Source organism: Lycium barbarum, chromosome 10 (assembly GCF_019175385.1).
Source record: "Lycium barbarum isolate Lr01 chromosome 10, ASM1917538v2, whole genome shotgun sequence".
Classification (NCBI taxonomy): Eukaryota; Viridiplantae; Streptophyta; class Magnoliopsida; order Solanales; family Solanaceae; genus Lycium; species Lycium barbarum.
In genome coordinates this window covers 30,298,561-30,321,517 of record NC_083346.1, presented here as the reverse complement: position 1 = coordinate 30,321,517, position 22,957 = coordinate 30,298,561, and the positions used below count along the sequence as shown (strand labels likewise).

General features: G+C 37.8%; 2 protein-coding genes and 1 non-coding gene across 3 annotated transcripts; 1 reads left to right on the top strand and 2 right to left on the bottom strand.

The window, feature by feature from the left end:
- Positions 1 to 12,717: 12,717 nt before the first annotated feature.
- TRNAW-CCA (transfer RNA tryptophan (anticodon CCA)) lies at positions 12,718 to 12,789 on the top strand. The gene has a single exon. It is a non-coding gene; the product is annotated as a tRNA-Trp (tRNA).
- Positions 12,790 to 16,104: 3,315 nt separating this feature from the next.
- Positions 16,105 to 17,749, bottom strand: LOC132612894 (uncharacterized). Its single transcript, XM_060326970.1, has 3 exons — positions 16,553 to 17,749; positions 16,225 to 16,293; positions 16,105 to 16,119 (listed from the first exon to the last, which is right to left on the bottom strand). Exons 1-3 carry the CDS (start codon positions 17,747 to 17,749, stop codon positions 16,105 to 16,107), a joined length of 1,281 nt encoding a protein of 426 aa, XP_060182953.1.
- A 2,169-nt stretch (positions 17,750 to 19,918) lies between these two features.
- LOC132612893 (uncharacterized) lies at positions 19,919 to 22,314 on the bottom strand. Its single transcript, XM_060326969.1, has 3 exons — positions 22,159 to 22,314; positions 20,701 to 21,962; positions 19,919 to 19,972 (listed from the first exon to the last, which is right to left on the bottom strand). The coding sequence occupies exons 1-3, from the start codon at positions 22,199 to 22,201 to the stop codon at positions 19,919 to 19,921; spliced, it is 1,359 nt and encodes a 452-aa protein (XP_060182952.1). The 5' UTR covers positions 22,202 to 22,314.
- Between the last annotated feature and the right edge of the window lie 643 nt (positions 22,315 to 22,957).

Below are 22,957 nucleotides of genomic sequence, written 5' to 3'. Positions count from 1 at the left end.
CTTCGAGGATAAGCGGGATGAACTGGTGGCAAAACTAGCCCAGGCTGAGGCCGATTTGGCAGAAGCCCTTAAGAGTGTGGAGGCTGCCGAGGCTCATACTACGATTGCTGTAGAGTATGAACGGTGGAAGTCTCGGAGGATCACCCTTGAGCAAGCCGGGTATGGCTTTGCGGATCCTTCGGCCCTGATACTCAAAGCTAAAAGGGTCGACGAAGAAGCTAAGAGAGCCCTCGAGACTGACTCCGACGACTCCAAGCGGACAGTGTCTGAACACTTCGGATCCAGCCATACCAGATAGACCAGGGCCTGTACTTAGCCTTTTGTTTTTTGCCTTTGTAGGGGTTTCCGATGTAAAAACCTTTGTATAAATGGAACAAGCATTTTTCTTGATTTTCTTTATTCTTTTGTTTGAATGTTTGTTATGACTTTTGCCCGAATTATCGGTCCGTTTTAAGGACAAGCAGACTCGGAGTCATTATTCCGCACTGTGCCTGAATATCAGCTTTTATCTTCATCAGGTACGTTTTGTCTGGGAATTTGATCAAGTTTTTTGCCTGTGGGACTTATCTAATTCTTTGTGAATTCAGACGTCTCTGAATCACGATAGGCATTTTTAGGGCCGGTGTTTTCGGCTATTTTTTAGGGCCGGTGTTTTTCGGACACCTGAATCCCAGCCTTAGCAAAATTTGATATAGCAGTCCCCATTCGAGGGAGTTTAAAGATTTGGACTCGGTTCACTGTGACCTTGTTGCCTTTGTCGAATTTCGACTGTAGTGCCCGGAATAGGGTATATGAATGAAGCAATGCCGAAATACGGTGATAATCACCGTGGTAGGGTATTTTAGCAAGAAGTCATCTGAAATACCGTAATCCGAACTTTCGATAATTTTTGTATTGCAAGTATTTGTACATGCATGATATGAGAATTTTGTTTCCTTCTGCTTTTGCCGCAGAAAATACTAAATGGACACGATTCATTCTGATCGTTTGGTCCTTACATCGAAACCTAATGCAAAAGGTCCGGTCTTGGTTTTGCCGTAGCAAATACTGAGTGGACACGATTCATTCTGATCGTTTGGTCCTTACATCGAAACCTAATATAGAAGGTCCGGTTTTGATTTGTTGAGCTCCTCTGTTTTCCACTAACCGGGGTAAACCTCGATGTGGGTATAATAGTCCCCTAGTGCTTATCCAAGCTGCAAGATCGGGCAAGCGCTATTAATCCCCCACTCGTAGGCCGTGATCCCGAGTTTCCGGGCGTTTGTCCTTGTCTTTGTCAAGTAACACGTTGTACTTGTTGCCTCATTAAAAACCTTGTCAGAAAACCCATTTTGGGACAAAACCGTACTAAGAAAAAGAGTGCAACACGCGTTTTCAGACCTAGATTCTAAATTTATCTGGTACTTGACTTCCTAAAAAAAAGAAAAGGGTTAATAGTAAAACACGATGTGTCCATACCTTAGCAGTAGTATCTCTTCAAATGAGCCACATTCCAGTTATTGCGCAACCGTTGTCCGTCCATGGATTCCAGCTGATACGATCCTTTGCCCGTTACCTCGGTCATCTTGTACGGTCCTTCCTAGTTCAGACCCAGTTTTCCTTCGTTGGGATTCCTGGTGTTCAAGGTAACTTTCCGAAGCACCAAGTCCCCAACTTGAAATTGTTGAAAATTGGCTCTCCGAGTATAGTACCTTTCCATTCTCTGCTTCTGGGCTGCAATACGGACCAACGCATTTTCGCGAAGTTCATCTGTGAGATCGAGTTTTACGGCCATGGCCTCCTCGTTTGACTCCTCGGTGGCATACCTGAACCGGAGACTCGGTTCACCAACTTCTACGGGAATGAGGGTTTCGGCCCCGTAGACCAACGAGAAAGGTGTTTCCCCCGTGCTTGATTTCGATATGGTTCTATAGGCCCACAATACTTCCAATAGTATTTCCCTCCAGTGATTCTTTGACGCTTCAAGTCTTTTCCTCAGATTTTGAAATATTGTTTTATTCGTGGATTTCGCCTGTCCGTTCGCACACGGGTGGTATGGAGTTGATACGATTTTCTTGATCTTCAACCCTTCGAGAAAATCATTGACTTTGCCGCCCACTAACTGAGGACCATTATCACAAGTTATCTCGGCCGGGATGCCGAAACGACAAATGATGTGGTCCCATATGAAGTCAATGACTTCCTTCTCTCTAATTTTTTTGAAGGCCTGTGCTTCAACCCAATTGGAGAAATAGTCAGTCATAAACAGAATAAAATGGGCTTTACCTGTTGCCCATGGCAGTGGACCAACAATGTCCATTCCCCACTTCATGAAAGGCCAAGGTGACACCACCGACTGCAGCAACTCCCCGGGCTGATGAATCATCGGGGCATGTCTTTGACACCCGTCGCATTTCTGGACAAAATTCTTCGAATCTTCCTCCATCCGGTTCCAGTAATAACCGGCTCTGATAATCTTTCGGACCAGGGCTTCAGTACCGGAGAAGTTGCCGCACGTCCCCTCGTGCACCTCTCTCATCACATACTCCGTTTCTCCGGGAGCCAAACACTTAGCCAGGGGTCCGAAGAAAGACCGTCGATACAATTGGTCGTCTACCAAGCAGAAACGCGCAGCTTTTGTCCTTAGTGACCGTGATTCTTTTGGGTCACTCGGGAGCTTTCAGTCTCTCAAGTAGTCGACGTATTTGTTGCGCCAATCCCAAGTTAAACCCATTGAGTTTATTTTGGCATGTCCGTTTTCTATTGCTGAATTCATCAAGTGCACCGTAGTCTCGGGGTTGATTTCTTCCCCTTCGATTGAAGATCCCAAATTGGCCAATGCATCGGCTTCGCTGTTCTACTCCCTCGGTACATGATGCATGGTCCATTCTTTAAACTGGTGTAGTATCACTTGGATTTTTTCCAGATACCTTTGCATCCGTTCGTCCTTGACCTCGAAGACGCCATTCACCTGGTTAACGACCAAAAGAGAATCGCACTTTGCCTCGATTATTTCGGCCCCCATACTCCGGGCTAATTCCAAACCTGCAATCATAGCCTCATACTCGGCTTCATTGTTAGTCAATTTAACAGTTCTAATGGATTGTCGAATGGTATCCCCGGCCGGGGTTCTAAGGACGATTCCTAGCCCGGAACCTTTGAGGTTCGAGGCTCCGTCCGTGTGTAGCGACCAAATACCCGAAGTTTTCCCAAGGTTAGCATAAGTTCTTTTTCAACCTCGGGGACCATAGCCGGGGTGAAGTCCGCCACAAAATCGGCCAAGATCTGGGACTTGATGGCCGTCCGAGGCTTGTATTCGATATCATATCCGCTAATTTCTACGACCCATTTAGTTAGTCTACCCGATAATTCCGGTTTGTGCATGATGTTTTTTAGGGGGTAAGTAGTCACTACACATATCGGATGGCATTGAAAGTAAGGCTTGAGCTTTCTAGAAGCACTTACCAATGCCAATGCCAACTTTTCCAAATGGGGATAACGGGTCTCCGCATCCCCCAAAGTTCTACTTACATAATATATAGGGAATTGCGTACCTGATTCCTCTCGGACCAAAACGCCACTTACCGCTACCTCGGAGACAGCAAGGTAGAGAAAAAGTTGCTCGTCCGCTTTGGGTGTGTGTAATAGCGGTGGGCTGGACAAGTACCTTTTTAATTCTTGTAAAGCTCTTTGACACTCTGGTGTCCAAACGAAGTCGTTATTCTTCCTTAGTAAGGAGAAAAGGCGGTGACTCTTGTCCGAGGACCTCGATATGAAACGACTCAGCGCCGCTATCCTTCCGGTGAGCCTCTGCACTCATTTGACGTTATTCACCACCTCAATATCCTCGATGGCTTTGATCTTGTCCGGGTTGATTTCAATCCCCCGTTTTGACACCATGAAACCCAAAAATTTACCAGACCGGACACCGAAGGCACATTTTTTCGGGTTAAGCTTCATGTTATACTTGCGGAGTACATCGAAAGTTTCCTGCAAATGCTTTAAATTGTCCTCTGTTTCCAGGGACTTGACCACCATGTCGTCAATATAAACTTCTATCGTTTTCCCTACTTGTTCTTCGAACATTCCATTAACTAGGCGTTGGTAAGTTGCACCGGCATTTTTTAATCCAAAAGGCATGACATTGTAACAGTAAGTCCCATATCGGGTAATAAAGGATGTTTTCTCTTGATCCTCCAGGGGCATCCGGATTTGGTTATACCCGGAGTAAGCATCGAGAAAACTTAACATCTCATGCCCGGCCGTCGCATCAATCATTCTATCGATGTGAGGCAACGTAAATGAATCCTTCGGGCATGCTTTGTTTAGATCCTTATAATCAACGCACATTCGAAATTTATTACGTTTTTTCGGCACCACTACTAAGTTAGCTAGCCAGTCCGGGTATTTTACCTCCCGGATAGAGCCTATTTTTAAAAGCTTCGTTACCTCATCCTTTACGAAGGCATGTTTTGCCTCTGCCATGGGCCTTCTCTTCTGCTTCACCGCGGGAAACCTCCCGTCTAAGCTGAGCTTGTGAGTTGTTATTTCCGGTGGCACACCTGTCATATCTATATGGGACCATGCGGAACAATCGACATTAGCTCGAAGAAATTTAATTAACTTGTTCCTGAGCTCCGAGGTTAACCCCGTGCCCAGGTATACCTTTCTGTCCGGTAGACATTCGGACAAGGTGATTTGCTCCAACTCCTCTACTGTTGACTTGGTCGCATCCGAGTCATCTGGCATGACGAATGATCTGGGTACACCGAAATCATCCTCTTCATATCCCGGATCCAACCCTGTGTGCTTTGATTGCTATTTGGTGTCCTTTCCCCCGGTTGAATCTTCTTCCTTTTGATCCGATTTCTTGGGTTGAGGTGTCGCTTCCTCGACCGCGAACATCTCCCTTGCAGCGGGTTGTTCACCTCGGATGGTTTTTATCCCCTCCGGGGTCGGGAATTTCAGCAGCTGATGTAATGTCGACGGCACGGTCCTCATGTTATGTATCCAAGGTCTACCCAGCAATGCATTATACTTCATATCTCCTTCGATTACATAGAACGCCTTTTGCTGGATAGTGTCATCAATGTTTACCAGCAATGAGATCTCCCCCTTTGTGGTTTCGCTCGCCATGTTGAACCCGCTGAGTACCCGGGCTACCGGTACGATCTGATCGAATAGCCTTAGCTGTTCGACCACTGTCCACCAGATGATGTTGGCCGAGCTACCTGGGTCAACCAAAATACGTTTAATTTGAGTTTTAAAAATAAGTATAGAGATTACCAATGCATCATTGTGCGGTTGGATGATGCCTTCTGCATCCTCGTTGCTGAAAGAGATGGAACCCTCGGGTAAATAATCCCGGCTGCGCTTCTCACGCATAATAGAAACCTTGGTCCGTTTCATCACCGGCCCTCGTGGGGTATCGGTACCCCCGATTATCATGTTGATTATATGTTGAGGTTCTACTGGTTCGGCCCGTTTATGAGTCTCCCTTTCCTTGTAGTGACTTTTGGCTCGTTCACTTAACAATTCTCGGAGATGGCCGTTCTTCAGTAACCGAGTCACCTCCTCTCTTAGCTGGCGACAATCCTCAGTTCTGTGTCCATGGGTTCCATGATATTCACACATCACGCTTGGGTCCCGTTGGCCCGGGTCTGACATTAGTGGTCTCGGCCATCTTACATCTGTGATACGGCCAATAGCTAAGACGAGGTTCGAAGTGTTGACGTTGAAGTTGTACTGCGATATCCTCGGCAAGTCTTTGTTGCTGGCCGAGCTTCCGACATCGCTCCTGAATGAGAGACCTCGACTGTTCGATGGGCGCTCGGCCCGTTGTCAGCCCGCCCGGAGAAATGACTCGGGCCAACCCTTGGTTTTTTCGACCTGAAGCTTGGCTTTTCCGAATGAGAGTATGGCCGATACCTTTCCCTCGATTGTCTGGACTCCGGTTCGTAATTCCTTCGCGATCTCTCTGTGCTTTTGTTCATATTTACGGGACCGGGGGAAGCTCGAGTTGGTCATCCTCTACCTGAATCTTTGACTCGTATCGGTTATGGACATCCGCCCAGGTCACAGCCTCGTATTCCAGCAAGTTTTCCTTTAATTTGAATGAGGCCGTCGAGCTCCGAGGATTGAGCCCTTTGGTGAAAGCTTGTGCAGCCCATTCCTCCGGAACCAGAGGGAGCTCTATTCGTTCCCTTTGGAATCAGTTGACATATTTACGCAATAACTCGTCATCCCTTTGGGCTATACGAAAAATATCTGTCTTACGGGCCTGCATTTTTTTTAACCGGCATGAGCTTTTATGAACGCATCCGCGAGCATTTCGAAAGAAGTGATTGAATGCTCAGGCATATGGTCGTACCAAGTCAATGCTCCCTTTGACAGAGTTTCCCCGAACTTTTTCAGCAACACGGACTCAATTTCATCCTCTTCCACATCATTGCCTTTTATAGCGTTGGTGTATAAAGTCACGTGTTCCTGAGGGTCCGTTGTGCCGTCATATTTATGGATATCCGGCATCTTGAACCTCTTCGAGATCAATTTCGGAGTCGCACTCGGAGGAAAAGGCCTCTGAATGTACCTCTTCGAATCCGGTCCTTTCAGAATAGGTGGAGCCCCCAGTATTTGATCCACCCGAGAGTTATATGTTTTCACCCTCTTTTCGGTCGAGTCTACCCGCTTCGCCAATGTTTCGAGCATCGGTGGATGAACCAGCGCCGAACCCATTGCTCTCAACCATCCGCGTCTCATCCCTTCTGGGTTCAGCAACACCCTTCTCCTTCTCCGGGATCGTTTTATCACTTCTGTTTTGCAACTGGGCTATTGCGATTCCCTGTTCGGCAGTCGCTGCTCTCTGTTCCTGCAACATTTCCAAAATTAAACGTAAGTCAATATTATCATCCGGGGCATCCGGTACTTTCTGGCCTTGTGTCCGGGACAAAGTAATTGAATTGTGAGTATTTAAAGGATCGGTGGCCGGCGGGGCGGCATTCTCCTAATTCACGGTGTTTTGTCGATTGAGGCCCTCCCTCGAATTAACGGGGTTCGGGTCAGCGGGATTTGTTGGTAATCCTCGTGGCCTACTGTCTTCATTTTCTACCACAATCTCGTTGTTGTTGACGTGACCAGATTGTCCACTATTAGCCATTTGGTCACCTTTCACAGAGATGAACAAAAGATATTTTTGATTCTGACGGGTAAGATAGAAATCAAGATCAAAGACCACTATTATCCTAGCCCACGGTGGGCGCCAAACTGTTTACCCCGAATTTAGGTAATCAATTAAATTTATGAGTAAGTTATAGGATATGTGGTTGAGCTTTAATCTATTTGGTTGAAAAAAGATATATATATGGATATGCTATGAAGAAGTGAATAATAATCGATGGTTTGCCCTAAATATATATATATATATATATATATATATATATATATATATATATTTAATAGTATATGAATATTATTATATTGAACAAAGCCAAAGGATAACACACTGAATCCGGACCAAAGTCAGGGAATGAGAGAGGGAGATTTTATATATTTTGCTATTACAATGTTCTAGAACTCAAGAAGCCAACCCTTGAAAGTAAAATAATGTCTCCTATTTATAGCTTTGCCTTATGGGCCTCTTACAACATAAAGCCCTTTTGAATAAAAAAAAACCCTAAAAAGGATAAGGTTATGTCGTACGGTCTGACACCCGTACGATTGGCAGTACAATGTGGCAGAACGGTATTGACGCGTGGCAATTGTGTAACGTATCACCCGGACCAACGGCCACGATCAACCGGACCAACGACCACGATCAACCGAGCCAACGGCCACGATCAACTCGGCTATGGAGAAACCGGACCAAACGATGTCCTTCGCTTTCTTCGGATCAAGCACTCCTCCGGTCCCAAAAGAAAGTCTTCATGATCGTGCTTGTTTATTTCTTCCCTCGGTCTCCGGTCTCACCGGTCTAGCATATATCCGATTTTTACCGTATACATTGTTAAGAAATTTTGAACTCTAAAAAGTAATATTTCGTAGGCGTTATCACTAAATTATCCTTAATTAAATACCTATTTACTATGATTTCTTGGTTATGTAGATACTCATTATCTTATATAAAGGTAACCTTAAAAAAAATATTAATACCTTTTTGATTATGTAAAAAAATTATTTATTTTGGATTAAATATAAAAGCTAAAATTATCTTATAATGTATATCCGCCACTGCTTGTTTAAACACCTGCAATTTAATTTCTATTTCTATTTATAATATTGTACCAATCAGATTTATGCATGTTACAAATTCTCTGAGGTCTTTGATTCTAATATATTGAAGGATAGCATTGATACTTGAAAATTTGATTTGCATAAACTTTTTGCGTTCGTGAAAACTTAAACTTTGTCATTTGTGTTAGATATTGATGTAATTAATTGTAATATGGTATGTCAATTATCATTTAATTTTGTTGCTGAAGTTGAAAAAAAAAATGAAGAAGAAGTCAAGATTCACTTTGAGAAAATTGAAGTAAAACTCAAGAAAACAGTGTCGCGAAGATAAAAATCTTTGTATTCTACCAAAACTACAAAACGTACAAGAATGCAACTAATGCAAGAATCTAAGTCACTAAAAAATTTAATCCAAACCAAATTAAAGGGCATCTAAAGCAACTCCAAGTGCAAATATTTCATAATCATCAGCACTGAAAATACTATTACTATTGCACCCACAATAACCCTTGCAAGTACATGACTCATCCAATGATCTTCTCAATCTATTATTATTATTCTAACTTTTGTTGCCTCATTTACTTTGACCTTCATTGCTATCTTCACTGATGGAGGTTTCACATCTTCAATAATTTTCTTAGAAGTTGCCATGAATATTACCCACTCCTCTATCTCCATTTTTGTTGACTCAAATACTTTTTCCCATGGAATTTCAACTCTACCCAAGAGTTGTGAGCCACCAATATTTTTCCCAAAAACTGAATGATATTTTCTTGACCGGAGCTCGAAAAGGACTGTTCCTCTCTTCAGCATGTTAATGGAGTCTTGATTTCCCATGCAATCCAATGAGAAAAATTCATCTCAAAACAAGTCTGATTTTGATGAGATTTCTTGGGTGTTAAGCTTAACTCTTTGGTCGTTTCCTGTTGGGAGATAACATCTAACAAACAAGTTGCTATTTCCTAATAAACTTTGCTCTATGTTCCTTGCTCTTATAATTTGTATTTCACAATTAATAGATGAAAAATCTTGAGTACTCTCCATGAAAAAATTAAAAGTAGAATTTTTCTTTGACGGGCTTGTCTTGGATGGTTTGCTTTGATGATGAGAAGCATTTAGTTAGTGAGGTATTTATAGTTGGATAGTGCTAAGAAGGTGGTGTAATTAGTTAACTAGGATTATCCTTGTAAAGAATACTCCATAAGATAAGGAAAACCACCCACCAAATGAGAATTAGTGCTAATCTAGTAAAGAATATTTGATGGAGCTAAAGTGAATCCTTTGAGAATCATATAAAAGATTATGAGCCCGTTTGGATTGGCTTACAGCTTAAAGCTGTTTGCAGCTTATAAGCTGAAAAAAATAAGTTGGGGTAGTCCAACTTATTTTTTTTTTGGCTTATAAGCTGTTTTCAGCTTATAAGCTGCTTTAGATAAACTAAGTCAAATGGGTCCAATTATTTTTTTTGAGCTTATTTTAAGCATAAAATGACTTTAAGCTGGCCAGCCAAACACTCAAAAAAGCTGAAAACAGCTTATAAGCCAATCCAAACGGGCTCTATATTGCCTTTGTGAAAATTTCTTAAACAGCTCTTTGGACTCTTGAAAGGTTAAAAAACGTGTGAAATAAGATCTTAGGATAAGTATTGATGTGGAATGCATGAAACTAGGGCTTAATGGGTTGATCTAACATTAGGAGTATCAAATTTAACTCATGAAAATTTCACTAGCTTAAATTTGAGCTGGCTGAACTGGTAATCTGGTATATGTTCATTATCATGTCATTTTGGGTATAATTTAAGTTGGTCCATACTAAAACTTACAAAAACATAGCCTCACCCTCCAACAAACCCCCACCTCCACCCACCCCATCTCAACCCCCATAGCCAACACACTCCTACCCTTCATCCCACTACCATAGCGTTCCTAGATTATATAAAATGTTTTTGATATAATTTTTTTTTACTTACTTAATTATCAAATAAATACCGGAAAATACATAAAAATCAACTTATTTTCTAGATAAACATTTTTTGTAAAACACATTTTGCTCCAAACCACCAAACATACCCTAAGTATCACTATTAATGCGTTCCGATTATTTTTCGGATTAATTAACGCTTACAGGAAGCATATAATGCACGTACCTGACTGCCCCTTATTTTTTTCTAACTAGTGTAGTACTTGGATGTCGTTACCCACAGAAATTAAATGGCGATCCATGCTAAATGGCCTTGTATAAAGGTATTCCGCTTTTGTGAGGGACCCATTTTTTCTTGGCATAATCTAGTTCAAGCCATAAAGCTAATCCTAACACTAGAAGTTTATTTTTTAATTACACATGCATATGAAAAATATCTTAGGATAGCATAAACAAGTGTATACTTATTAATGGGATGTTCATTAAAATACACAAACAAGATTGAGAATATCCTAAACACTATCTTTGAATCACTGACAAGATTCTGACTTTTTTACAACTCAAAAGCCCTTATACTTAGATGCACATATTTAATCACATAGATACATATCCATTGTATTAAGAAAATCAACTAGTTGGCAAGTAGATCTATATGATCTTAAATCTAATAAAATAATTAACACATATAAAAAAATGATATGATAGATTAAGAGGAAGTAGACTATAAAGTCAAAAGAAATATAAAATTAGCAATATTGTTTGACCTTAAATTTCTGGATAGCTTATCAATTGGGATCACTGCTTCCACCTATATATCACCTAAGAAAGAAAGAGAAAAAGAGAGACTATGTCTAGGCGGATCCAAGATTTTGAAGTTTATGGATTCCTATATCAACTTCAAAATATAATACGATAATAATAACTGAGTTTCCAGTCAAATATATACATATAAATATTTAGTAGGTTTTCTTAAATATCTATAAGGTCTGAACAAAAGCAACTGAGTTCACGTAAATCTGCAACTGAGCTTCTAGATCCGCTCCTCGACTAGGTTGTTATTTAATTTAACTTATAGTGATGTTGTACCATATAAAGGTGTACAACTAAGTTTTAAAATGTGATCTTATGGGATTTATATTGGATAGTGGACTTTGTAATTTAGTTTACCGCTCTTATTAAGTAGAAATTTGTTAACACTCAAAGATAACATAATTTTAAGTTAAAAGATGCTGAAAGAAATGAATAAAGATTTTGGCTTGACATCTTAAAACCCTTTGGTTTGTTACAAAGAATCAAGCACACCTTGTATAGACGAAAAGGTGATTAATTAGTTATTAGGAAGTGTAGCAATCCGAACCTTATGCACTCAACAAAGAAAGATTATGACAATTGACAGCCGTAAAAATAAAGTATATAAAGTGAAAAAAAGATACATTAATTAACACTACATCAATCTTAGTGCATATCCTCTTTGTCAACTTAATCTCCAGAATAATGTTATCATACGATAATTTGATATATAATACTAGCAATTTAGGCCACAGCAAAGTAGCAATATAAACCACACATAAAGTGTCAACACCGCAACAATCTTTTACTCACTTATGTACTCATCAAGGTAATTTGTGGTTTGTTTTCTTTTTGTGTTATTGTTAAACACTTAAAAATTATTAATTACTATCTATAAGATTTTGCAGGTCACCTGTCCTTAATTTAAAGGAAAAAAAAAGCTAAAAGTGAAATTGGCATCACCCAAGCCTTCCATAAATTAAGATGTTGAGGGAACTGTGTTTAACAATTTGAAAATTGAAAATTTGAGTGTTCATCCACTGAAAATTTAATATAATTCATGTTAATATTGTGTCGTCATTCTCCATTTAAGATCTGTCGACATTCCATCCTATGCTTCTATTCTATCCACCCCATGAGTTCCAACTTTCCCTCATTTAAGATTGTAGAATCCCTAATAAAATACTTTCCTTCTTATCCTCCTTTATATTAGATACTGTGTAAATATATAATTTTCAATTCCTCAAAAAAATTTCGCTTAAATATTCAGTTTCCACTTGAAGAAAGATGTTAAACAAAAAAGAGAAAAAAAATGCCAAGATATATTGGCTTTAACACATAGTAGCCCTTAAACTTGTCAGGTTATTCCATTTAGATACTCGAGTTAATTAAGCCCTACTACAATTGAACACCTCAACTCCTAAATAAATATTCCAACTAACACTTTCGGTTCAAATTTTGGAGAGAAAAAAAATTGCGTGTGTTTTCATTAGTCTATTAGGTAGTTAAGTTAATCACATAAAATAAGTCATCTCCTGTTATAATTCGTCTCATTAAGCCGTAAGACCCTAGATATCTCCTACTTGAGTTTAATGCGTATAATTAAAGGAGATGAAATAATTAATGTGATTAACTAATGAAAACACACTCAAAAAATTCCAAAATTTAAACCAAAGTGTCTAATTAATACAATTTATTAAGAATTAAGGTATTCAATTGGAATAAGACTTAGTTCGAGTTTATAAAAGTTAAACGGGCTGGCTATCCCTTAATTATTTATGGGTTGAAAAGGATCAACGAGGATCCGTGGCGCAATGGTAGCGCGTCTGACTCCAGATCAGAAGGTTGCGTGTTCGATTCACGTCGGGTTCAATTCCCCGATCCATCTTCTCTTTTATTTTATTTTTGTTTATCTCCTTTTCACTTTTTCTAAACCTTGTTTAGTATTTCCATGGTCATAAACATATAATCTTTGAAGAATTATTGGAAGTTAATTGTCACAAGATGGAGCAGTGAATTCTAGTGTATTTTGAGATATTTGATTCAAATGTGTAGTTGTGAATGCCTATATTATGGAGCTTCTTAGTAGTACCATTTTTTCCTGTAGAGTTCAACAGAGAGATGAGAGCAGTGAATTCTAGTGTATTTTGAGATATTTGATTCAAATGTGTAGTTGTGAATGCCTATATTATGGAGCTTCTTAGTAGTACCATTTTTTCCTGTAGAGTTCAACAGAGAGATGAGAGGCTGGCAACATGTTATGGAATTCTAAATTCGAACCCATAACGTTACAATATCAACCCATTAGGTTAATTTTTTATACGAGTCAATATAAACACCTCTACATTATTATAAATTTTTATACAAGGTTGATAAACTGTCTGCAGTAGGTGAATAAAGTTGTATAATGTTGTATACCGTGAAAAAGTGGCTATGCGAATGTAAATTAAAAATGTGGCTATGTGGATGTAATTTTGTATGCTGAATTGTACATTATTGAAATTTCCCCCTTTTTTTTTAAGTGAATCCACTAGGGGAGGTGCCTAGAGCTAGTTTTTCTATTTATATATGGGAAAATCACCTAATAATACCTATTTAAGACTCTATATACAAAACATAAGAATATTTTTCCTTATTTACCAAACATACCAACAAAATTACAAAGTATACCAGATTTGAGCTTAATGGATACCCACGATTTTAAGCTTTTTTTAAGAAAAAAAAAATCTAATTTTAAATGTGGACTTAATTCTAGGGTAGTTACCATTCAACTTCTTCTTCTTTTTAAAAATATTTGTCCCTCTCTCCAGTGTAAATTTCCAAACCAATATTACAAAGTATTTTGATTGCTAACTTGTTTATTAATTGTATATAAAAATTGATTTGTATCGTTTTGAGATATATATATGATCATTGTCTGTTTTGAAAATCTATATAAATTATATAAACTGTAGTTTTAAAAAATGTTGAAAACTAATCTATGTATGAAATGTGTATGGAGTCCGCTATATATCATTTTTTTAGATATATGCGGCACAATGTGTATGAAATGCGAACAATTTCGATATCAATTAGTCTTAAAAATGTTGAAAACTTATATGTGTGTGAAATGTGAATGGAATTTGTTTTGTACCAATCAGAAAACTTATTATACATATATACTTTCTCATAATCTATACATATTTTGATCAGATTTTATACAATTTATATGTACTTTATCATAATCACAATACACATACAACTTTTATACATATTTCATACGTAGAAATTATAACGAATTTATACATTTATACATATTGTATACAAAAATTAATATATATTTATTTTCCGGTGTGTGAACTTTGTATGGAATCTGGTTTGTATCAATTACAAGTTTATTATACATATTTTTCTCAAATTTTATACATACTTTGATTAGATTTTATACAATTTATATGTACTTTATAATAATCAAAATACACATACAATTTTTATACATATTTCATATATAAAAATTATAAGAATCTATACAGTTATACATATTGCATACGAAAATTATACATATATGTTTTTTGGTATATGAACTTTGTACTTAAAAATTACCGATCATAATGGACTTTTTGAGTAAAAGTTGGAGAAAATTGGGTAACAATATCTCTTAATTTTGAATGGGGAGAGGAAAGTGGATGATATAAGGAAGCAAAAGTTGGAGAAAATCAGGGAACTATATCTCTAAATTTTGAATGGAGAGAAAAGTGAATAAAATAAGTAAAACGATTTCCTTACCTTATTTAATGTATTTTATTTACTTCTTTTTAATTTACCTAATTCATATAGATTTTGTAACAAGTCTATTGACATATTTTGTAAAAATATCGTCATATTTTTTAAATATACCCTCTTAGCATTTACATATATGTTTTTTGCCCTTTATATATTAAAAGCGAAACTCAAAAGAAAAATAGAAGCAATGGGGCCTAGGAGTTACCTTACTAATCCAATTGAGGCGTAAAACCAACTTACGAAAGTGGATTCTCTACACCAACGAAATTTTGCTACAAAACTAACTGCTTTGATCTTTATGGATAGGATAGGTTTGTTCTCGTTTGGTAGGAGAATATAGTACGATCAATAACTTAAATTATACATTTACTTACTGTGTTTACCAAAAATTCTTCAACCCGATGATGAGTTAGTATGTTCCATAGGTCGGGGCGTAAGCCTTATTTCCTCCGTCCCAATTATCTAGAGAAAATGATCAAAATAGTCCTTAATGTATGGACTTAGGATTGCTTTGGTCCCTGATATATACAACTTATGGAAATGGTCCTTTAAGTATATTAAAAGCTGATCACTTTAGTCTTAGGCCCTACAAACCTAATGACACCCAACAAAAATCTGTCAAACTTAACAGAAGCCTACGTACTTTTCAGCTTCTTCCATCAGCCAAAGGTCAAAAACCTAACATATGGCCATTTTCATGTGTCTAGTTCCCAGTTCTGCCCTGTACTCCCAGGGACACACCTTACACTAGCCAATAAATCTTTTTGAATGATCTCTACAATTCTTCTTATAAAAAAAATACTTAGTAGCATCCCTAATAACTATTGGTCCATATGTTAGATTAAAGTACCAAATCTGAAACAAAGGGAGGCTTTGTCATTTACTAGAAATGAGATAGCCAAAACATTGACATATGTTATGGTTTCTAAAGAAGGTGAAGAGCTCAGAGCAAGAACAGCAAATGCTACTGCCATTTTTGGAGACCAGAAGCTTCATGATTCCTATATTGCTAGCTTTGTCGAGTACTTGAAGACTAATGTTTAGTCTGCTTCTTTTTTCACTTCCCATGTAATGGAATTTTTAATTGCAATTAATAACTTAAAATTATAGGGTGATTTATGGACATCATTACTTGCATTCCTCTGATCAATGAATTGATTTGGAATTACATACGTAGAAGCTTTTACATGTCAATTTACGTTCCTTACATAAGAGAATGTGATTGATAAAAATAACTTTTAACATATGACTTCACCATTTAAATCCAAAAGGCAGCATATACACAACTTTTAGTTGTTGTCTAAGATATTCTAAACAACACCAGAAAGGGAATTGCGCATGGTTTGATTAATTTAACTAAAACTACTCTTCTACGACACTAGCTTCCTTTCTTCTGTCCTTCAAAAAGATATTGTGATACCAGCTTTAATCCTTCATCATCTGATAGCAAAAATCTTCACTGCGAGGAAAAAGAGGAGCAACAAATTCAACAAAATATCAAGATACCAGCAGCAACTGACTTGAAAAGAAACAACATAATATTACCACCATAAGAACCATTGTTGCAGCAGCAGCATCTGTCCTTTTCACAAAAAAAGAAAAGGCAGTTGCACTCTGTTCATTGAACAAAAAATAGCAGCACCACCATATGTCCTCAAAACAAGCAATACTTTCTGTCCTTCACAAAAAACAAAAAGGTGTTGCACCATGTTTAGCCCAACAAAAAATAATTGCAACGCCACACTAAATATCAAAATAATCTTGGGTTGGTCCAGGATTTGCTCTTCTAACCTGGAAGTGTACCATAAGTTATTTTTGTATTATAAAACTATATAATAGAGAGCCAAATCAAATATTACGGCAAGAAATTTACCGGTAATTTTTCGGGAACTGATGAAGTAGGTGGCATCCAAAAAGCTGTCTCATATACACCCACTTCAGACTGCACATAGTTTTTTAATTTACAGGTTCTTATGTTATGCCCAGGCTTGTGACAGAAGCTACAATTAACAGATATTTGCTTTTTCTTCATTCTTGTTCTACTTGATCCCGCTTCATCTTGTTCTCGTCTCCTCAATTTCTGATCTCTTCCCCTCTTGTTTTGTCTTACAAGTATCGGAGGCAAAGGAGGAACCTTGTTTGATTTAGGCCACAATTGTGATCCATTAATCGGAAAGATGGTTTTTTCATAAATTCTTCTATGTGTGTCAACTTTATAGCAATCATCAACATAATCAAGAACATCATCTTTTTTAGCCCAAATAGCCGATATTGCATGTTTGCAAGGAATTCCTGTTATAGTCCATTTTCTACAACTACAGTTTCTGTTTTGTAGGTCCACAGCCCAATTGTCGGCAATCGATGCTCCAAGAATCTCATAATTCCACTGATTCGATTTTATTGGAATAAATGCAGCTGCCGCAGATTCATTCTTGTGCAATATGTCCTTAATCCGAGGGCAAATATCACTTGAATTCCATCTTTTTGCTTTATCCCTATTCGCTTGGAATCTAGCCATAAGAAGATATCTTAACTTCTCCAACAAAGTTATGATAGGCTTGTCTCGAGCATCAAGAATTATACTGTTAAAACATTCACACATATTATTCAACAAAACATCACATTTAGCACCTGAAGAGAAATGTGATTTAGACCATTCAGTGGGTGGTTTTTCATTCAACCATGCAGCGGCTTCTGCATCTAATTCATGCATCTTCTCCATATATATTTTAAAGAACTTCATAGTCGTAGCCTTTGCAGCAGCCCAAACTGCCATCTTGAGGGACAAACCAAAAAATCCAGCCTTCTTAAAATTGTTATGGAGGTGTCTCACACAAAATCTATGACCAACATATGGCAAAATCTCATTAAATGCTTCAATAAGACCTTTTTGTTTGTCAGACATAAAGGTCCAGCTTTCTTGATCGTCAATCTCTAAGTCACCAGCCAAGTGTTTTAAAAACCATGACCATGTCTCCTTGGTTTCCTTTTCAACAACGGCATATGCTACCGGAAATATATTATTGTTAGCATCGAGACCCACTGCTGCTAATAACTGATTCCCATACATTGGGCCCTTTGTCACACCCTAAAAATGGTAGGGCATGACGGGCACCCGACTCTCATCAGAGTCGAGCGAACCCTTAGACATTCGCTCTATTAAAACCTGTCATTTCAAAAAAAAACTTTTAAAAACATAAAATTTTCCAAATAGAAATCATTATGTCTATAACGGTTATGAAAACTTTCAATCAATAAGTACTTCAGACCAATCTAAATCATCTAAAATATATATACTCTTTTAAAATCCATAAATGACTCAACTGATATCACTTTGTCGACATCTCGACAAACATACCACAGGACACTGTCTGCAGAAGTCTCTAAGAAATAAACTAAACATTATGAGTCAGGACAGGGCCCTGATATACCCGTAATCATACATATCTATACATGACTTAGCACAGCTCCAGAATGAGGTGGAACTTGCCAATCCCAGCTGACGTCCAAGCATCCTAGCTATATACTTAACCTGCCAAACAATCTGGGGCTGCGGGCATGAACGCAGCGTCCCCAGGCAAAAGGACGTCAGTACGGACAATGTACTGAGTATGTAAGGTGGTAACAAATCATAATCATAATTTGATTTAGGAGAGAAGAAATCACAATCTAACTCAATACCTGCAGCCTTCGCTGGAAGAAACATAAACATATACACGAAGTCTCCAAAACAATCTTTAAGTAAATAATGCAATCTAACACACATTCTTTAAGTAAATAATGCAATCTAACACACATGCCGCTTCCGACATATTAACAAAATGGTCCCTTCGGACAGCCGCTTCCGGCTAGTATCACAATAGTCCCTTCGGACGGCCGCTTCCGGCATAATAATGGTGGCCCCTTCGGGCAACTGCTTCCGGCTTAATAATAATGGTGGCCCCTTCGGGCAGCCGCTTCCGGCTCAATAATAATGATGGCCCCTTCGGGCAGCCGCTTCCGGCTCAATAATAATAATGGCCCCTTCGGGCAGCCGCTTCCGGCTCAATAATAATAATGGCATGGAATGTAAACATAAGTCGTAAATGAAATGAAATAGTAAAACCTCGCACCCCCTTCGGAGTGGTTTTGAAAATCTAAATAGTAAAATCTCGCACCCCCTTCGGAGTGGTTTTGAAAATCTAACTTTATGTTTCCTTTAGTATAAAACTAATTTCCTCGAAATCATTAGTAAAATCATATACACAACTCAACTGGCACCTTATGGGTGTTCCCTTCGGAACAGAATAGGAGTACAATATCAATAAACCATCACAAGAAACATTTAGACCTTACTCGTCTAAGAATGGAATCATATGGAGTACTTATAGAATGAATAACAACAAGGATCATGCCAAAATGAAAGAAGGAATATCCTTAACATACCTTTAGCGCTTACTCGCGAATCCTTTTCGCCTCGTCGCTCTTTTAGCCTATTTATATAAAGTAACGTTGTCGTTAGTAACTACATTTTCTGGTTCACAATTCCATAGCCCATTCCTTATAGAACTTATCCGTTAGTTCACATATTTTCGTTTTAAGGCTTTCTATTATCTAAAGACTTGACGAAAATCGGGCAGCACCTCCCCTATATATTCGCCTATCCCGAATTTTCAATTACTCTCCTGTTGACACAGAAATACCAACAACAATATATGGGCACAACCATATCTTCAATTCTTTTTAATTCAACAAGAACAACATATCAAAACAGCCCCAACTACAACATAAAAGATGCCCGAAATTCTAACGAACACCTACAATACACCAAGCAGCCCACATACACTTCTCATACATTATTTCATGCAATCTTTTCAGCAAATTTCAGTAAAATACGACCAGCAGTCACACGATAAATATATCACCAAATTTGTATGCAAATAGCTACATTGTCGACTCTATACCCTTACAACAACCTATAAACAATTTTAACTCCAACTCTAACCATTAAATTCCTTCATTCTCATCACATAATCCATGATTATAACAACCAAAATATTAATTCAAATCAGTCCATCAATTTCAATTAAAAACAGCCCCTACGGCATTCAACAACATTCCAACACCAACATATATAATTTCATACATACAATTTACATTTACACATTCATCACCCATCCAAATTCATCCTAAAACATATAGAAAGTGATAAACTCTTACCTTAACAAATTGGCTCCTTAATTTGCTGAATTTAATGGCTTCAATTAACAACCACCCTTGCTGCCCTCAAGGACCAATTCACGTTCCCATAGACCTTCATTTGATTTAAAACACCATGGAAATTTTAATTTGAATCAAGCTTGGTGAACTTGATTTTTTTCCACCATAGCCGTGAGCATTCCCTCTCTCTTTCTCCTCCAATTGATTGAAAATTGAACAATTTAATGGTGTAGGGTGGGGCTGGCCGTGAACAGTGGCTCCGTGAACAGTGCGCCGCTGTGAATAGTGGCGCCGTGAACAGTGGCGCCGCCGTGAATAGTGGCGCCGTGAACAGTGCCCGTGAACTTCTTTCTCTCTCTAAGCTTGAGAGCCCCTCTCTCTAAGACCTAATTTGCAAGATTAATTTGTGGTATAAGTGATGACTTAGTCATCCACTTATGCTTATATATTATCTTTACAACTTGGACATGTGTCAATTTTCATGGCATGTGTTCATCTTTATTCAAGTCCAATCAAATCTCGCCACGTGTCGTGGGGCCCACTTTTCGATAATTAGATTAATTAATCACTAATCCCTACTTAATAATCTAATCATGGTATATTAATCCCAACTTTCCATTAATATTTTTACTCTAAGTAAAATTTATAAACAATTCATGTTCTCATAAAAACCGAGAATTAAAGATTTCTACTTCGTGCCCGAAAATGATCCCGTCTTTAACTTGAGTCGATTCTTTTGCGAATAACTCGACGTATAAAATTACGGGATATAACACCCTTCAACCAACACCCATCTACACCTACTATTTTGCGACATCCAACCTTAAATGCCTCTTTACAAGCAGCAAAACATAAATAGATTCTTTGAAATCTATATGGCTTATTAGGCATCTCATTGTCGGTAAACTTCATATAAATTGAAGTGCCCGGATTTGACCTGTCAATCTCATTAACATAGTCCCAAAGAATGGAAAATTGATCTTTTAGATTTCCATCAAGTAATGCAGTTGCCTTTTTCATAGCCGTTCTAGCTTGAGTTAAAGTAACATGAGCTTTAAGCTCGACACTAACAGTATCTCTAAACTCGGATATCTTCCATCCCCTATTTTGTTTAATTCTATCAAGATAGGTCCTTGCAATGAATGAAGAAGTTATCGTCTTGTTATGATGGTGCCAATTTCGACAACTATGTGGGCCTATAAGTTTTTTCTGAAATGTGTTATCCCTGTGCATTCTTGATGCCATTATTACCCAGTTGCAATCGTCGTGTATGCACTTCGCTTTCATCCTATCTTTATCATTCTTTTTCCACTTAATATACCTCTCTTCTTTTACCTCATGAGTTGTTACAGCATTTTTGAACTCCTCCTTACTTTCAAAGGAATATTCCAAAGCCAAAACTGGATTTTTTCCATCGGTCTTTGCATTGTGCTTTGGAAAATCAAAGCTTTCATTGTCGGAATCACTATCCAAACTCTTGTTGTCTTCAGATTTCACACAATCAGGATCCCCATCTTCGTGTAACATCTGCTTCTGAATTTCAGCACTAATAAGCACTCTACCATCCTCAAAGCTATGTTTGTAGTATCCTTGTTTATCAATTATCACGTCGTCATCGGAGAATTCATTTTCAGAATCCTCAAAATCATCCCTGGAAGATATGTTTTCCCTTTCGAGCTCTTTGTCAATAGGTCCAACAACATCTTCATTCTCTGGAATGTGACTAGTTCGGCAACCAAGCTCAACTAGATCATCTATTCCAATATAAGAGTCCAAATGTTCAAAATATAACTCAATTACTCTGTCTTTGGGGATGAATTTTTCCATGGTATGAGCTTCAACCTCCGTAGAGACTAATCTCCATTTGTTACCAAGCTTCCCGCATTTATGCCAAAATGTTATTGAATCATTCCGGTGACCACATAATTCAACCATCCTTTTCAAGTCAGTAAGATTGAAATTCTTCACTTCAACATAATCAAAGTAGTCAATGACACCACCAGCATACTGTTTGGTTGGCTGATGTTTCATCAATCCTTTATGATAAACTTTGATACTGAAAAAAGACGCCTCAGACACAGGATCTGCAGATAAAAGATTACATTAAGAAGTCAGAGCCACATTGTAGATGTTACAAAACATGTATATTTAAACAACACCAACTTCTAAAAAACAAATTTGATAAAAGGATTGGAGAAAACAGTAGTAACAACCCAGATTTTGAGTACCAAATAGGTTGGTCTTTGTATTGCTTCAACTAAAAACAAAATAAATTCTTACCGTAGTATGGGCTTGATCCTATGTCGTTTCTTTTGATTAACATTTGTTCAACAATGGAGAAACTTCTCTTGTGTTGACTGATTTTACAAGACCACAAAAGAGATGGAGAAGGGTTTTTGTTGGGAAGGCGGGAGTTTCCACATTTTGGAACTGATCAAGAAGGCAGGCTTTTGTTTTAGAATTTTGATATCTCACGTGGGTTGCACATGAGGAGGCTTCTGTTAAGTTTGACAGATTGTTGTTGGGTGTCTTTAGGTTTGTAGGGCCCAAGACTAAAGTGATCAGCTTTTAATATACTTAAAGGACCATTTCCATAAGTTGTATATATCAGGGACCAAAGCAACCCTAAGTCCATACATTAAGGACTATTTTGATCATTTTCTCCAATTATCTATCGTGATTATTAAAATAGTTGTGTCAAATTATTTTAGATAAAATAGTCATTGTATTATATGTGGTATTATTTCATATCATGTTTGGTTGATATTTTGGGGCATGTATAACAATCCAGAATTATTTAATATACCATAGGCTGTAATAAGTGTATTATCTTATAGCACCACCACTATGGGATAACTTATCCATGGATAGCTTATCCATGAATAAAAAACTAAACTAACAAAACTAGCCCTGTTTCATTCCAAGAAATTTATAAAGGCCAAGCATCCAAGGATATAATCGTAACAAATTATTCTTTAGTTTTAAAAATAAATAAATATTCAAATAGTATCTTTTGTGTCCAATCTTAGTGCAATGAAGCAAGCACCCAACAAAAATAATCCTTGTATTACTAATCCCA

Coding starts and splice junctions, on each gene's coding strand:
- LOC132612894 (XM_060326970.1), bottom strand. CDS start 17,749: ATGTATGGGAATCAGTTATTAGCAGCAGTGGGTCTCGATGCTAACAAT. Junction 16,294..16,552: donor CAGTTCCCGAAAAATTACCG/GTAAATTTCTTG, acceptor TTCAATGAACAG/AGTGCAACTGCCTTTTCTTT.
- LOC132612893 (XM_060326969.1), bottom strand. CDS start 22,201: ATGTTAATCAAAAGAAACGACATAGGATCAAGCCCATACTACG. Junction 21,963..22,158: donor AGGATCAAGCCCATACTACG/GTAAGAATTTAT, acceptor TTTTATCTGCAG/ATCCTGTGTCTGAGGCGTCT. Junction 19,973..20,700: donor CTTGTAAAGAGGCATTTAAG/GTTGGATGTCGC, acceptor AATCAAATGAAG/GTCTATGGGAACGTGAATTG.